This window comes from Cheilinus undulatus, linkage group 2, assembly GCF_018320785.1.
Source record: "Cheilinus undulatus linkage group 2, ASM1832078v1, whole genome shotgun sequence".
In the NCBI taxonomy this organism is placed as follows: domain Eukaryota; kingdom Metazoa; phylum Chordata; class Actinopteri; order Labriformes; family Labridae; genus Cheilinus; species Cheilinus undulatus.
Genome location: NC_054866.1, coordinates 9,420,457 through 9,436,619, shown reverse-complemented (window position 1 = coordinate 9,436,619; position 16,163 = coordinate 9,420,457). Strand labels below are relative to the sequence as shown.

The following is a 16,163-nucleotide window of genomic DNA, read 5'->3' as shown; positions in this document are numbered from 1 at the left end:
AGAAATCAGAAAAGGGGCAAATACTTTTCCACAGCACTGTAGCTACATACAGACAGAAAACAAATAAAAACCCTTCAGCTCCACTGAGAGCCATAAAAACCTACAGAGCTATTACATACAGTACCTTTTGTGTTAATTAGCTCATTAGGACCAAAACATGGTAGAAATACAGGCTGTTTTGTATTTTAATTCATAACACAACTACTAATGACTCCTGAATTCCTGTGCCTCCTCCTGACTGTGTACAACAGTGTGTGACAGCAGTGTTTTTAATGCAGGTAGGATGTGACCCTCTGACCCGTCCCGACACATGATGACACAAGGCAGAGAAAGAATTTGGGAAGGGATTTGGCGACGGATGTACTGTTTTTTCCTCGCCTACCTTCTCTTCCTGGCCTTACCATGCTCTGGCTTCCTCCCTAACTTCTGGTCTCGGGTGCTGACATTATCCTGGGACTCACAAACACATCAATACATCACTGAGCAGGCCATTCTCAACGTCACCATGGAGACACTGAGGGACTTAAAAAAACACCAAGAAAACCAAGAAAATCTGGTGAGATGTGGCTGCGGTCAAGATATCTGTTGTTTATCTGGCTAACTTGGAATTTTACAGGATTTACTGTGGTTACATATTTGACATATCAAACCTGAATTCCAAAAGAGTTGAGTGGTTTATAATGAGAATAAACACTTGGTAACATATTGCTGTATCCCTTCCAGACCAGGCTGGGCCGTGGCTTTTGGAGAGCTGTGGGAGAGGTGGTGAAGTCCAACGCAGCCATGGACTTCCTGAGCTCCACCCGAGCTGATCCAGTGTACCACTTTGATTCAGAGAGAGTGGACAGTGCCATCGGGATGTTACGCCAGTTTTGGACTCAGACTCTGCTCTCAGTGCGGGCCAAAAAGTACCAAAGTGCTCATCACAGCTTGGGACAGCTATTTCACTCCCTGCAGGTACATGGTGACACTATTACACAAATACTCACAGTGTAAAATCAAACATAGATGTGGTATAATAAATACCATCAATGTTGGTCTGAAAGAATGGAGTGCTTTGCACAGAGCAGAAACAGCAAAGACTCACAGCTTATTCCTGTTTATATTTAAAACAAAAGAAGCAATGCTATTATTTTTTAACATTTGTCCGCTCAGGATTTCTACAGCCACAGTAACTGGGTTGAGATGGGCAAGCAGGAAATTTATCTCCACCTTCTGCAGCCTGAGGAGCCTGCTGTGCCTGTGGCTAAAGGTAATTCATGTCTGCTAATCGGATACTGAAGTGATGGTTCAATAAGCAAATGAATAACAGACTGAGAACATTATACTGAATATCTTTAGCTACTGCTGTGTCATGGTTTGTCAGCTAACAGTTGAAGGGATCCTTTCTTATCCTGCTGCATTCTTGGCATCCGAACATAATGTGAGTTGTGAGAGAGGTTTACATTCCCTTCCATTAACCTGTTTTTGCTGGCTTGACATACAAATGTCTCACAATGCCTTAAAAAATCATGCCATTGGATGTTTTACCCTCTCATTAATTTTCTAAATCAATCATGTTAAAAAATAATGTTGCTTATTCAACAAAAACTCTTTAATGTCAAAATGAAAACAGATTTCTAAAAGTTATGTCGAATAGATTAAAATATGTAATGTAACATAAGTGACTGTGTAAATATTCACCCCCTTTAAGGTGACTGACCTGAATAAAAAGAGGTCCAGCCAACTGGTGCTAGTAGTTGCACAATTCTACAGGGAGTGTATTATAAAGATACCTGTGTCTGTCAGTCACAGGTTAATCAGTATTCCTGGCCACCATTACACCATGAAGACAAAAGAACACTCCAAGCAACTCAGAGAAAAAGTCATTCAAAGTCAGGGGATAGATATAAAAAAAAATCCAAGGCTCTGAACATCAAGAAATGGAAGGAATATAGCACATGTGTAAATCTGCCTAGATCAGGCCGTCCTCATAAATTGAGTGATCGTGCAAAAAGGAGACTAGTGAGAGAGGCCACCAAGACTCCTATGACTACTCTGAAGGAGTTTCAAGCTTCAGCAGCTGAGATTGGAGAGACTCTGCATACAACAACTGTTGCCTGGGGTCTTCACCAGTCAAAGCTTTATGAGAGAGTGGCAATGAGAAAGCCACTGTTGAAGAAAACTCATTAAATCTGGACTAGAGTTCACCAAAAGGCATGTGATGTTCAAGAGACGAAATTCTTTGGTCTGATATGACCAAGACACAACACTTCACATCACCACAGGTGCACCATCCCCAGTGTGAAACACAGCGGTGGCAGAATCATGCTGTGGGGACTCTGCCGGTCCAGTAAAGGTTGAGGGTAAAAGGAATGTAGAAAATATAGGAAAATCCTGGATGACAATTTGATTCAGTCTGCAAAAGAACTTTCCAGCAAGAGAATGACCTCAAGCATGTAGCAACAGCCACCTAAAAACAGCTTAAAGACAGCACAGGAAATGATCTGGAGTGGCCGTATCAGACCTCAAATCAGTGGAGAATTTGAGACTGGATTTGAAAAAGGGCTGTTCATGCCAATGACAGAACAGAGCAGTTAAGCAATGCAAAGTTGAGTAAATTTGCAGGGTCCAGCAGTGTTCATTTTGGCAGCCCATTTAAGATTTAGTCAAAGTTTTAGTCTTAAGACAAAAATAGTTTAGTTTTAGTCACATTTTAGTCCTGTTCATCCATCATAGTTTTAGTCTAGATTTAGTCAATAAAAAGTCCTTATATTTTAGTCTTTACTTTTAGTCACATCATATTTTCTTTAAAAAAAATAAAAATAAAAGCCAAACTGTAAAAAACACTCATTTTATACAATTAATAGCCTACAGGTAGTAATCTGAAATAAACTGATGAAAACACAAACAAATATTAGATAACATTTTTATTCATAATGGAACTCTAACTAATGTGCCTTAATAATCAAACTCTTTATTGATAACATTGGTAACATTAATAGGAACATTGGTGCATTTGGGGTGGAAAAATTAGATATGTTTTTAACTGATCTCACTTTTATCTATTTTATATTACTAATTAAACAAACATTTCTCCTTTATATGACCACATTTTTCAGATTTCTAGCTTAAAACTAAAATTCCACTTCATGTAACATTGAACAAATCACAATAAGTTCATTTTATTCTCCTTGAATTTCCAAAAGTCCGAGCCTCTTTAAACACATCATAATGAAACGTTGTTGCTTTTTTTGACTCACTAATTAGCATTTGCCTCGCCGATTTTAACACGGATTGCAACTTTTGATAAATATTTTTAACAGTACAAGGTTGTGAATTTTTTTTTTTTTAATCATGCTACTTTGACCATGACTTAGGAGGATTACTGTACAGCAGCAACAGAAGCTAATATTAGTCTGATGGAGTTTTTCAGTGATTCAAAGGTAGTCTGGTTAGGTAGTTTACTAAGGTAGTTCAATACAGATAAAGGGTGGCTTAGACATAGGAAATATTAAAATAAGGTTCTGAATACAGCACTGTTTTACCAGGGATGAAACAGGGATAGCAGGTACTGTTTTTGCAGTGATGTTTTACCTGCTCGCATGGGTTAATCCTCTTTGAACCAAGCTTGTTAGAGCTTTTGTCGTTTGTTTTTTCTCTGTGGAGAATGTGAGCCTGAATGCAGGCACACAGGAAAAGTAGGTTGACTTAGGGCTAAACCACAGACTTAGAAGGTCAGTAATTTGTCAATGAAGACAGCTAGAACAACGGTCAGTATGCATGCCACTGAGTTCAGAGAGGGAACTCCTCCTTACACAACCACACCTAGCAACATATACAATACGCCAACACACAAAAAACCTTACTATTTAAACAGTTGTACAGGGTGGCTTATAATAATAAATGGATAGCTGATGTGTGGGAAGGCAGCTTATCTACAGAATATATCCTCAACAGTTCACTTCATGTCTTTGAATACAGGCAGTCTCGTTTGAGATGGTCGACATCCCTTCAGAGAAAAAGAACCAATCATGGGTTTGACTTTTCAAGCTCAAAACTAAAGCCTGAAGTTTAAGGTGTGCTGTAAATAGTTGTAGATCACTCATGATTCACAACTTAATTAACTGAACTAAAAAAAAAATGAATGATGAATTTTTGTCAAACCTTGCACAAATCCTGAGGTCAGGGGTCAAGGTCATTGGGCCTTATGCTCATCTCTTGCTTCTGAAATAGCATCTGAAGAATGCTTTGAAGGAAACTTTACAAATGTCAACTTACTCACTTAGCATGTTTTCTTCTTTACTAATGACTTACATGGTACCATGGCACCGTTAAACTACAACCACAGCCTGGAGTCACTTTATGCTTCCAAAATACAATAGCAAGACCGTGAAAGCACCATTGTGGGTCAAGAAGAAGAGCTCACGTAGTTTTTCATCCCAACATTGTACGACCAAATGTATTCAGTATGTTCAATTAAAGTCAGAGTGGGTATTTATGAAAATGTTTGAGGAAAACCACTGAAAGGATTTCTTAAGGTGCATCTTAAAATGTTAGCATATCCTGAAAAGCTTTTATTCCTATGTTTTAATTCAAGACGTGAAACTTCCATATATTCTACATTCATCTCATATAAAGTAAAACATTTTAAGACTTTTTGTTGTAATCTTGATGATTACGGTTTACACTCTAAGAATATTAGAATATCACAAATCATCAGTCCAAAAAGGATTTATTTAAGAGAATATGTTGACCTCTGGAAAATTATGCTCATATGCAACCCTGGACTTTAAGCAGCTTGGATTCTGGGCCTCTCTGATCTTTCTCCAGACTCTGGGACCTTGATGTCCAAATGAAATTCAACATTTACTTTCATCTGAAAACAGGACTTTTGACCACTGAGCGATGCCCCAGTTCTTTTCCTCCTGGGCTCAGGTGGGACTCATAACATCAGGATTGACTTGGCATTAGGAGCACAACACATGTAGTCCATTTCCTGGACCCATCTGTGTATGGAGGCTCCAGATCCACTGACTCCAGCCTCAGTCCACCCCCTGTGAAGCTCACCCAAGTTCTTGAATCTGCTTTGTTTGACAGTCCTGAGCTCATCCCAGTTTCTTCTGCACCTTTTCTTACTACACTTTTCCATTCCAGTCAACTTTTTTTTATACAGCCTCTGAGAACAGCCTGCCCTTTCAGCAGTGACCTTCTGTGGCTTACCATCTTTGAGGAGGACAACAATGATTGTCCCATGGACATTTATCAAGTCAGCAGTCTTCCCCAGGATTGTGGTTGTGTGTACTGAGCCAAGAGGAGAGACTGAAGGATCAGGAAACCTTCACAAATTGGACTTTTCCACAAGAGAGAGTGAATTTTTGATGTTCATTAGCTGTAGGCCATAATCATCAAGATTAAAACAAAAATGTCTAGAAAAAAACTCTTGCCTTCAAACCCTAATCAGTCCATCCTTAAGTCAGAGTGGAAATCTGTGGAAAGTTTGAAGAAAACCTCTTAAAGTCCTCTTGTGATGTCAAAATGACCTGTATATGGATGTTTTTATGGGTGGATGGAAAAATTTATACTATGCCTCTGCTCTTATGATTATTATTACTGGAGTGGAAGCATTAAAACCTCCACTTAATTGCAATACAGCTTAGTAGGATTGACATATACACCAGCTACTAAAATATTTACCAAAAACATAAACAATCTCCACACTACTGATAAAAGCAAAGTATTTTGTGTGATTATAAATTATAACACTTCTTCTGGACTCGACAACACTCCAAACCCACCCCTCTTTGTATCCACAGGTGACACTCCTACCTGTATGGAGTGCTTCAGTATAACCTGTCGAGGAAACCTCCTGCCCAGACTGACAAACACACAGCAAGACTCCCAGCTGCTCACCACGGGCTACTTCAGCAGTTTTCCTCACAAACCTCAGGGTGTGTCAGTGAAATGTAACCTTTAAATTTCTGCAACCCAGCTCACAATTCAGTAGACTCATACAAAAGGTCATCAGGTCTAAATGTCATTTCAAAACTTGCTTTTCACAGGCAAATGCAGTCATGGAGGTATTTTGGACAGCAGCCGCTCTACTGGGGCCAAAGGGGGCATCAACAAGGACAGCACTTCTCCGATCTTCTCCCCTCACCATTACCTTCATCAGGAAGCAGCTACTCTGGCTACTGAAGCTACTCTGAGCGTACTCAGAGACCTCAGAGACACCGTGGGCCACAAAACCTTTCTAAGGTATGTTCTGACAGGTTATAAGGAAAATACAGTGAGCTGAACTTTATAGGTTATTTTCTCATGATTCCTCAAAGATTTTTATTCATTACTAAAATATCTTCAGCTTTGTAGTAGCCTTGTAAATATCAATCTTTTCACAGGCTCTTCAGTGTGAAGCAGGTCCCTGCTTTGGTATTTGTCATGGACACCACAGGAAGCATGTTTGATGAGATAACTGCCGCTCGTCTACGGGTCCATTCGATCATCCAGAGCCGAGCTCGCAGCCCTGGACAGCCAGGCACTTTTCTCCTTGTGCCTTTCCATGACCCAGGTGTTGGTCTACATCTCAAATTTACAGCCTTGGAAATTTTTGCCATCAGTGCATGAAAAATCCATGTTGTCTTTGACCCCATTTAAATTTTGCTTTGACACCTGTTTTAGATTCTGGATACAAAGCTGACTGCACTTTAGTAAGTCACTCTGTATCAACAATGCACATTCAATAATGGCCTTCTATGGAGTCATATTAGCCCAAAACATTCAAATAACAGGCGTCCGAGTTTTTAAAGCTAGGAATCTCTGCATGTTGTGTGCAGTGCAACCCAGAGTTTACTCGAGACTTTTTGTCTTCAGCCAAAATGGCAGACAGTCTTCCAGGATTCCACCCATTTCAAACAACTACTGGACATATAATCTAGATAGCCATGTGTGACTGCAGCATTTAACAGCAATGAAACATACAAAAACCAAGACACTGTGATACCGCTTTATGTTTTCCCTAAATAGATTGACCCGAGTCCCAGACAGTAGAAACCAAGCCCCACAGTAAACCCGAGTTATCGTTTCCCTGTTATTACAGCCTGCTTGACACATGTAACAAATGACCGGACCTGGGAAATGACTGTAAAAAGACATTTTTTATTTGTTTTAATGTAAATGGTTTAAACAAACATAATATAAGCTGTAAGCAGTTCCTTGCACAAGTGCCTACAGTAAAGCATGTAAACAACAGCACCTAGAGTCATGTTGGCTCTGTTAGCCCTAAGTTAGCCTGTTAGTACATTAGCTGTTACCATAACATAGCAGCTTACAACAGCCAAATAACATCCACCATTAAGAGCACAAATATTCCAAACAAATAACACCAGTGCTCCATAAACAACACACACCACCTTAAAGCTCAGCATTACAAATAAAAATCGAGTCTTACGGTGAATTGTCCAAGTCCTTTTAAATGGATGAACCCAGCTGTAACTGCTGCTAAAACATTCACATCCAACCAGCTGTTGTGTAGAAAGACAAAATGGTCCACTGTGGATAGCCATAGGTAGACTTACCCACTCATCGAAGTCCACTCCAACTTTCTGCTCAACCCAGGCCCGTCGTTGTCCTGGCTGCTGCATCGGTGTTTAAACCGCTAAGCTGCAGTTCCCCTTCTTTATTACCTGCAGCGATGACTAACTCAAAATCTTTCCATACCGCTGATTTTATTTGGGCCTTAACTGGAAACCATTTTGTCCGTTAATATTTTTATCTGTTGGATATTTGACTGTAAACCAGCCAAAAGCCAGTAAATACTGGCTAACATAAACTCTGGTGCAGCCACATGGCAATATGGAAATGAACTGACCACAAGCTAGGGAACCAGCAGTCATAAATATAAAGGAGGTGTGGGGTAAAAGTGAGACTGAAACTGCAATCTAATTTATGGCACACGGTGAGTACTTGCACGTTAGTTTCAACAACTGGCTCCAGCAATAGGTAGCAACTGGAACAGCTACCATGGCGAGTTTACTCTGGAGCTGAGCATGCAAACCATGACGATATTGTTGCTCTGATCGACCTTTAATGAACGAGAGAGCCAGAAAATTCCTCTTCCAGACCATTACAATGAGATTCCATCTCCATCAGGATTGAAGTGATATAATTTGCTGGCAACTTCACATTTCACATTCTAGAAATGGTTATGATTTGGCTAAGTTCGCTTTAGCTACATAGTTAAAGCTACCATAGCTACATAGGCAGTGTTACTAAGTAAGCCAATTTAGCTATGTTAGCTTTAGCTTTAGCAATGTAAGCTTTAGAAAGACATGGTTACAGCTATATAGCTAAGACAGCAACATAAGAAATGTAGGTACATTACCTCATGCAATGCTACATGGCTATTTTTGTTATCTTTAGCTAAATAAGCTAACTTAGCTTCATCAGCTTTGGCTTTAGCTACATGAGCTAACATGGCTTCGATTGCTTTAGCTATAGTATGGCTGACAGGTTGATTTCAGGCCCAAAGGTTAGGTTGTTTCTAACAAATCCGCTTTAGTATTGGTTATTCTGGAGGTTTCTGTAACAGTTGTAGGGATTTAAAACAACATGATACCCTAAATATAGCAACATATTTTTTCCACCTCACAGTTTCTGACTTTTATGGGACAGGAAGCTGTGGGGGGCAGATATGTGGCCCTCAGGCCACTAGCCTGTGATTGCGGCTTTATGCTCGGATAATCACAAAGTTTGTGAATGTTTGTTTTTTAATCTAAAGAGATTTTCATTTTAAAATCCAGCTTAGGTGGATAAACAATATGTTTAGACTGAGCAAGGGCTGACGTAAAAAAGGCAAAACGCTTATCAAATGAAGAGCTGTTTGGAAGCAGAAAGCCCGCCCCTCATCTTTTTATTTCACCTTTATTTAACAAGGAGGGAAACATGGTGAGATTAGAAGTTATTTTTCAAGAGTGTCATGATCAAGACAGGCAGCAGAGGCAAACAGCTGTACACAGAAAAAAGTAATATAAGATATGAAGTCAAAACGCATTCAGACTCAGTCATGACTCAGTTGAGAAAAAGGATCCAGATCTCTAAGAAGAGCCTTTGCTTACTATCTTATTTTTCCATCTACTGCCTTCAATAGAGTTTGGACCCGTGTTTGAGACTGAGGATCCAGACCAGTTCATGATCTTCATGGAGGACCTGATGGCACTGGGAGGAGGTGATGAACCAGAAATGTGTCTGTCAGCTATTCAGGTAACTTAAGGTCCTGTTTTCTTTCTTGGCTGTCATCAGATACATGAATAAGTCTGTGAGCATGTCCCATATGTGAATTACAGATACATGCTGTTTTAACTACTCAATCTGCTGTTCTTCAGCTGGCCCTAACTCACAGTCCACCACTATCAGAGATATTTGTGTTCACTGATGCTTCTCCTAAAGACGCCCACCTGTTTGATGCGGTAAAAGCTCTCGCACTGGAGAAACAAAGCAAGGTAGGTGAGATTCTGCTGCTCTCAACGGGGTTGCACGTTCAAATGTCCAGTTATCTCCCAGCTCCCACAGCCAATCACAGCTCTTTCTTTCAACACAGCAGTGTACTTACATATGACTTACTTCTCACTAATCCCTGCTTGCATTAAGGCTGATGCACCACACTGCTGCTGCTGCTGCTGCTGGCAAAGTGTAACCCCCCCCCCCCCCCAGCCTCCTCCTTCATAGCAAAAAGCTTGTTGCACCCTCATAGTCAGATTCATGATACTATGAATTAATTGATTTTGAACTAATTTTATTGTACTCAGTATGCATCGTCATAAATAGGAGTGTTTCTTGCCATGTGGTCCCTGGAAGGTCAAAGCATACTGCTTGACTAACTCAGGAAGCATCTTTTAAGCAGAGCTTCTCCCCAAAGTAGAACTGTGTATCCATTTTGCAATAAAATGGTTTAATTTATGAAAAGTGTTCCTGACTGAATTGTTTATGATCTCATGTTAGAGTGGCTATGAAAAAGTCTGATATGATTACAGATCTGGGAGGCTCCAAATCAGGCCTAAAACTGTTCAGTGTGCAGCCAGCATTAGCCTCATGTTTTGGTTTTTATTTCCCACAGATTACATTTCTGCTGACTGAGGACCCAAACTACACCAAAGAGATCAGTAGAAGGAGGAGGAGGAGGAGGAGGAGGAGAATGAGCAGGAAGCTTCAGTCTCCTGATCGATTTTCTCTCTATTCTTCCCTGTCCTCGCTGTCAGGAGGACTGACAATATTCACCACCAATTCTGACATCCACAGAGTCTCCACCGTAGTGGAGGATAACACAGCTGTCAACAAGGTACGGCAGGTAGATGCTGTGAGGAACCAAATCAAGGGACATCTCTAGGCAAAAGCACTTCTGAATGTTTATGGATTCTGACAATTTGTATGCACACACTGACTCCTGCTCTCTGGTTACAGATACATAATTCACTTATCAGGTCTTAAGCAACATTTTGTTGGAAGAAAGTTGTTCTTAAACCCACTAAAGCAGTTTTTAAGAAGAATTTCATATTCCCCACAGATCTTTCATCTTATCTTTATCAGTGTTATAGTGGTCTGAGGTTGCTGATGACAGTCCTACTTTGAAACAGTTTGAAATAATCATACATGTACTTGTCATGCAAGATGCCATGTAACTTTTTTTAATACAGAAAGTTTAATTTGAGATGTTTTGAATCTTTCTGAAGTCAAAACAGGCACTTATTCTTCTTCCCCCCAGGTGACCCTCCTCCATGTGGAAAGCGATGAAGAGCCGATGTCCTCCCATTCCTTCAGAGTCGACAGCTCAGTAAAAAACATCACCCTTCACATTGCTGGCATTCTAACTGGATGTATCCTTACCAATCCATCAGGTACATAAGGCTCGTCACAACCTGTTGATTAACAACCATTTCACAATAGCCAGGCCGCCCACAGATCTGGCCGGGCCCCCTGACAGACCCAGAGGACGGGCCCTCCCCAGCAGTGATTTATTGATGATATCAGTGTTTGTGTGTTTGATCAGTAGCTTTGGTGCTAGCTTCCTGGCTAACAGTTACCTCATTTTGAAACTGAAAGGTGTGGCAAGCTATTATTCAGTTCTCATGTTGGAATGATTTTTCTGAAGTACTTCTTATCCACTTTAGAACTTTTTTCCATCCATTATTGCAAAAACTTTTGGCCATTTTTAATCAAGTTTTTTGCTGCTTTTTGCCAACTTTTGCCCATTTTTGCCACTTTTATCCCATTTTTTGTATTTTTTTGCCCCATTTCTGCAACTTTTCTAAAACAATTTTTACCCATATTTGCACATTTTTGCCCATTTCTGCAACATTTATTTGCAACTTTGGCCACACTTTTGACAATTTCTTTATCCCACCTGCCAATTTTTGTCTATTTTGACACTTTCTGATGCTTTCACCCATTTTTCCACTGTTCTCCTAAATTTTTGTCACTTCTTAAAAACTTTTTTTTGCCACTTTTATTCTGTTTTTCCCCTTTTCCTCCTATTTATGACTTTTTAACCACATTTGCCCATTTCTGCAACATCTTTTTGCAACTTATTGACTAAATTAGCTGCCTTTTGCCATTATTTTGCACTTATTTGCCACTCTATGCCTTTTTTTGCCCCATTTTGCTGCTTTTTCATCCATTATTTCCTATTTTTTTTGTCCGTTTTTTTTTGCCATTATCCCATTTTTGCTCTTTCTTACCCATTTATTTTTTCTGCCACTTTTTGCCCCCTTCCATTTTCTGCAATATGTTTTTGTAACCTTTTGTCATTTTTTCCCACTTTTTGCACATTTTATCATTTTGAGCAAATGTTTCCCTTTTTGCCACTTTTCGCAGATTTGCATGGGGTTTTTTTAGCCACTTTTTGCTGATTTTTAACGCTTTGATGGCTACCTTACTCTATTTTTGTCCAGTTTTTTTGCCACTTTTAACCCATGCCCTTTTTGTTTCTGTTTTAACACATTCTCACCACTTTTCATCCACTTTGTGTCTTTTCTTGATGATCCAATTATTCACTAAATTAAAAATAAAAACATTGTCTCTGTTTCCTCTATTTTATTTCTGGCATTCTGACATTTGCTCACAGAATGGCCTAATAAAAGGGGTTTACATTTTGAAAATAAATGAATTAAATTTAATTCATGTTTTGTGTTTTGATAAGAATGTTTATTATTCAGGTTAAAAATAAAATATGGTTATCACAGCTTAACCTTACCAAGGACCATGATTTTGCTGGCTGGACCCCTGAAAGCTATCCCCTTTATCTCCCTGTCTTGACAATGGCGACATTATTTTTCTCTCTTTTTTGAAATCAGTGGAAAAGCACTTAGTATTTTCTTACACCTGTTGCCCCTAAAATGCTTTGTATTTGAATATTCACATTAATTAGCTTCCTTTCTTTGTCAGGCCAAAGCCAGTCTTTGTTGGGGGATCAGGCATCTCTGGCTGAGATGCAGCATTTTGAGGGTCTTTACCGTATCACCCTGCTTTCTCCTGTACAACCAGGCCAGTGGAAACTACAAGCCAAGAGTGATGGACCTCTGACATTCAGTGTAATAGGTAAAAGGCAAGAATGGATGACATTGATGGCATAACTGCAGCTATGGTCTGTGGAATAATGGGAATGTGAGCAGTCTCCTTCACAACTTTTGTTGGCATAGCTTTGAGATATTCTGTTATTTTCTCTGTTTACGTCAGATGACAGAATTAGAACATTCTTAGACTAAAGAATTTTTCACTCGAAGGGGGCATGCATGTCAGCCGTGTATGATATAGTTGGCTACCAAAGGGTTATTCTTTTATCCTTTTCTTAATCAAAATGACTGCATCTGTGGTAAGAGAGGATAAAAGAGCTGTCTTTTTCTGCAGGTGACAGCAGTGTAGATTTCCTCTATTACTTTGCCACAGTAACCAATGAGACTCACCCAGGTCTGTCCAGAATGGAGGGCAGCCCAATAGCTGGTAAGGCATTCGGTTGAATTGATTTTAAAGTCATAGTGTGTTGATTGTGTAATTATGAGCTTTCCAACCATTTTTAATTGTCATCTTTTTTCTGTTTGGTTTCCCAGGTGTCCCTGCATTTCTGGTGCTGGCTGTGACTGGTCTCTCTCCAGATGAGGATGTGTCTTTCAGTCATGTGATGCTGATGGGAGCTGATGGAGAGAGCATCCAGCATGTGAAGATGAACTCCTCCTCTTCATCACCCTACTCTGTGGGGGAGCTGGTGGGACGGGTGGAGTCTGTTCCCAGAGTTCCCTTCAGTGTTCGACTATTAGGCAGAGACAGCAGAGGAAACAAGCTGGAGCGAGCTTCTACAGAGATGATCCATCCGACTCATGTTCAGATACAGGTAGGCTCTTACTGTCATTTACCTCAAACCCACCAGACCTGCTCTGATCAGAGTTTACAGTTTGTGTTTCTTTCTCTTCAGGTGTTGACCGCCCCATGTCTGGTACCTGGTCACAGCACCATGGTGGAATTTAACATCCTGAACCATGGCCCAGCCCGACTCTTCAGTCTCACTGGTGAAGATGACTTTGGATATTTTCAAAAGAAAGGACATCACAGGTAGAGCTGATTTGACAGTGAGGGTTGTATCATGCTATTTGATTTCATACTTGGTTATACTGTGCAATAAAGAAACCTTTCTAGCTCCTAAATGTAAGTGCCTCTCCTTTAGGTTCCATGTTGCAGAGCAGGGGTCTTTCCATGGTCAGGTGGAGCTCCACACTCCTGCCACAGCTCAGGCTGGAGCTACTGTCACCCTCACACTGACTGTCCATGCCCATGACTCTCCAGACTCAAACTATGCAGTGGTCTACTTGACTGTGGTCCCACCAGTGAGTACTAACTTAAGATTTTATTGCTTCTGCAGAGATGGAGACTTTAGTTTGAGAATCAGAATCAGTCACACTCACAGAGATTTGAGACTAGATTTGAATTGCCTCTCAAAGACTTGAGATTTGACTTGGACATGAACCTAAGAAACTTGACTTAGACTTCCCGGCCAGTGTGTCCATGTAGACCCCATATGAGTTATGTGAGGTCTGCAAACATGGGCTCTAAGTGGGTTTGTCTGCAGGTTTCATGGTGGCCCCACCTGTGATTCCCCATGTAGACTAAGTGGGATATAGCTGGGATCTCTAGAGATTGGTCCTAAATGGCTCTCATATGGATTGTCCAGGTAACCCCAATCCAAAACCCACTTGAAGTCCAAATGGGCAATCACAGCTGGGGCCACCATGGAACCTTTGGGTGAACCCACTTGGAGCCCATATTTGTAGCATGAATATAACTCATATGGGACCCACATGGATATGTTGGCTTGTTCTTGACTTGCCCTTCAGGGAATTGATACAAAAATGGACTTCCCCTGGAGGACTTGAGACTTGACATTGATATATGGCTGCCAATAAAACAGTGATCATCTACTGGAGGCCCGGGAGCCACATTAGGCCCCCCCATGGCATCTTATCTGGCTCTCAGAGAATTATTAAATTAAAAAATGTTGAGAAGGGAAAATATGGCATTCTAAATTTTAACTTTTTTCCTTAAAGTTCAAATAAAAACTATTGTATTTCTGTAATTTGGCATGGTCACAGCATATTTATCGTTCTTATCTTGATTAAAGCATGCATTTTTTTTGGAGCAATTTTTTACATAAGTCTCTTTGAGAGTGCAGTTTTCCTCTCTGAAAATCTACACAGAAGATCAGTTTTATGGCTGTGTTTTTGGCCAATCACAACACAGCATATTAGCAACAAACTCAGTGGAAGGCATCATGAGGGCTCCAGAAATATGTAGCTCAAATATCTTGATCGCCCCCTTGTAGCTGGCTGCAGTATAGGTGATAGAGACTGATCTCTCAGTTAAGGGCTCAAAGTTGCATCAATTTTGAAAGGAAATTACCAAAATATTAATATTAATTATGTCAATGTCCAGCCCCCATAGCACCTCTTAAGAAGAAGCTGGCCCCTGAGCAAATGGAGTTGATGATCCCTGCAAAAAAGACTTCAGACTTGACTTGGACTTGCCCTCAAAGACTTGACTTGACTCAGCTGTGCCCATCTCTGCTCGATAGATCAAATGGCTGTTGAATTTTATTTTTACAACACTGACTTCTTTTCTCTTTCACCTGTAGGATCCTGACACCTCCCCACCTTCGTGTTCTGCAGCACAGGTGCTGTCTACCTGTGGTTCTATCTGCAGTCAGTCAAACTGGACTATATCCCTGGTCGTGTCTGACAGGGGGCGCTCTGGCCTTGCTGCTCTCCAGCTGAAGAAGGGTGACGGCATTCTTACTCTATTTCCCCCATCTACTGAAGACAGTTTAAGTGAAGACCAGCAACAGGAAAACAAGAACCAAACAACCAGGGAAGACCACAACATCTACAAGGCCAGATTACGGAAAGGAGACCCTGCTTTGAATGTTTCTGATTGGGCACTGGGTTCATCTCAGCCACTTTGGGTGAGGTACACTTCAAGCTGTTGCTCTTCTCAGGCAGAGTTTCTGATTTGGGATACAGCTGGAAATATGAAACGTTGCCATCTAACATCGGGACAGCAGAGACAATTAAGAGACATGAGCACAGACGCCAATAGCGCTGGACGGAAGACCCTAACAGAGGTCTTTTTCATCTTCTTGGGTCTACTGTGGTTTTGTTTACTTTAGGTTCATCCATCCATCCATCCATCCAGCCATCCATCCAGCCATCCATCCATCCTCTTCTGCTCATCCAGGGCTAGATCCCAGTGTTGAAGACTAAGCATAAGGTGACTTCCTCTAACAAACAACTTTCTCCAGCTCCTTCTGGGAGATCCAGAGGTCTTTCCAGAAAGTTCTTGGTCTATCCTGGGCTGTCTTCCCACTTGGGCACACAATCTGAGATACTTGAACTCCCTCACTTGAGGCAGAGAATCACTCACACATGAAATGAGCAGTCCATCATGTTCTAGAACTGTGGCGTCAGTCTTGGAGGTGCTGACCCTCATCCCAGTCAGTATGCACTTGGCTGTGAACCACCCCAATGGCCTGCTGAAAAGAGCCAACAGAAAAGTAAAAGCAGATCCCATCAGCATGGGAGATTGAAGCATCATTTATGTTTATAAACCATAAATGTAAAAGTAATGACAATGTTGTAAACTATGTCTGTTAG

At 40.7% G+C, this 16,163-nt stretch overlaps 1 protein-coding gene across 1 annotated transcript; it reads left to right on the top strand.

Moving 5' to 3' along the window:
- The first annotated feature begins 310 nt into the window (after positions 1-310).
- vwa7 (von Willebrand factor A domain containing 7) lies at positions 311-15,679 on the top strand. The gene is made up of 16 exons (XM_041795879.1): positions 311-556; positions 724-957; positions 1,156-1,252; positions 5,796-5,930; positions 6,042-6,237; positions 6,378-6,547; positions 9,125-9,237; positions 9,360-9,476; positions 10,091-10,312; positions 10,736-10,868; positions 12,415-12,567; positions 12,877-12,969; positions 13,077-13,357; positions 13,439-13,575; positions 13,688-13,847; positions 15,149-15,679. Exons 1-16 carry the CDS (start codon positions 311-313, stop codon positions 15,677-15,679), a joined length of 3,018 nt encoding a protein of 1,005 aa, XP_041651813.1.
- Positions 15,680-16,163: the final 484 nt, after the last annotated feature.

Coding starts and splice junctions, on each gene's coding strand:
- vwa7 (XM_041795879.1), top strand. CDS start 311: ATGATGACACAAGGCAGAGAAAGAATTTGGGAAGGGATTTGGCGACGG. Junction 557..723: donor AAGAAAACCAAGAAAATCTG/GTGAGATGTGGC, acceptor TATCCCTTCCAG/ACCAGGCTGGGCCGTGGCTT. Junction 6,548..9,124: donor TGTGCCTTTCCATGACCCAG/GTGTTGGTCTAC, acceptor TGCCTTCAATAG/AGTTTGGACCCGTGTTTGAG.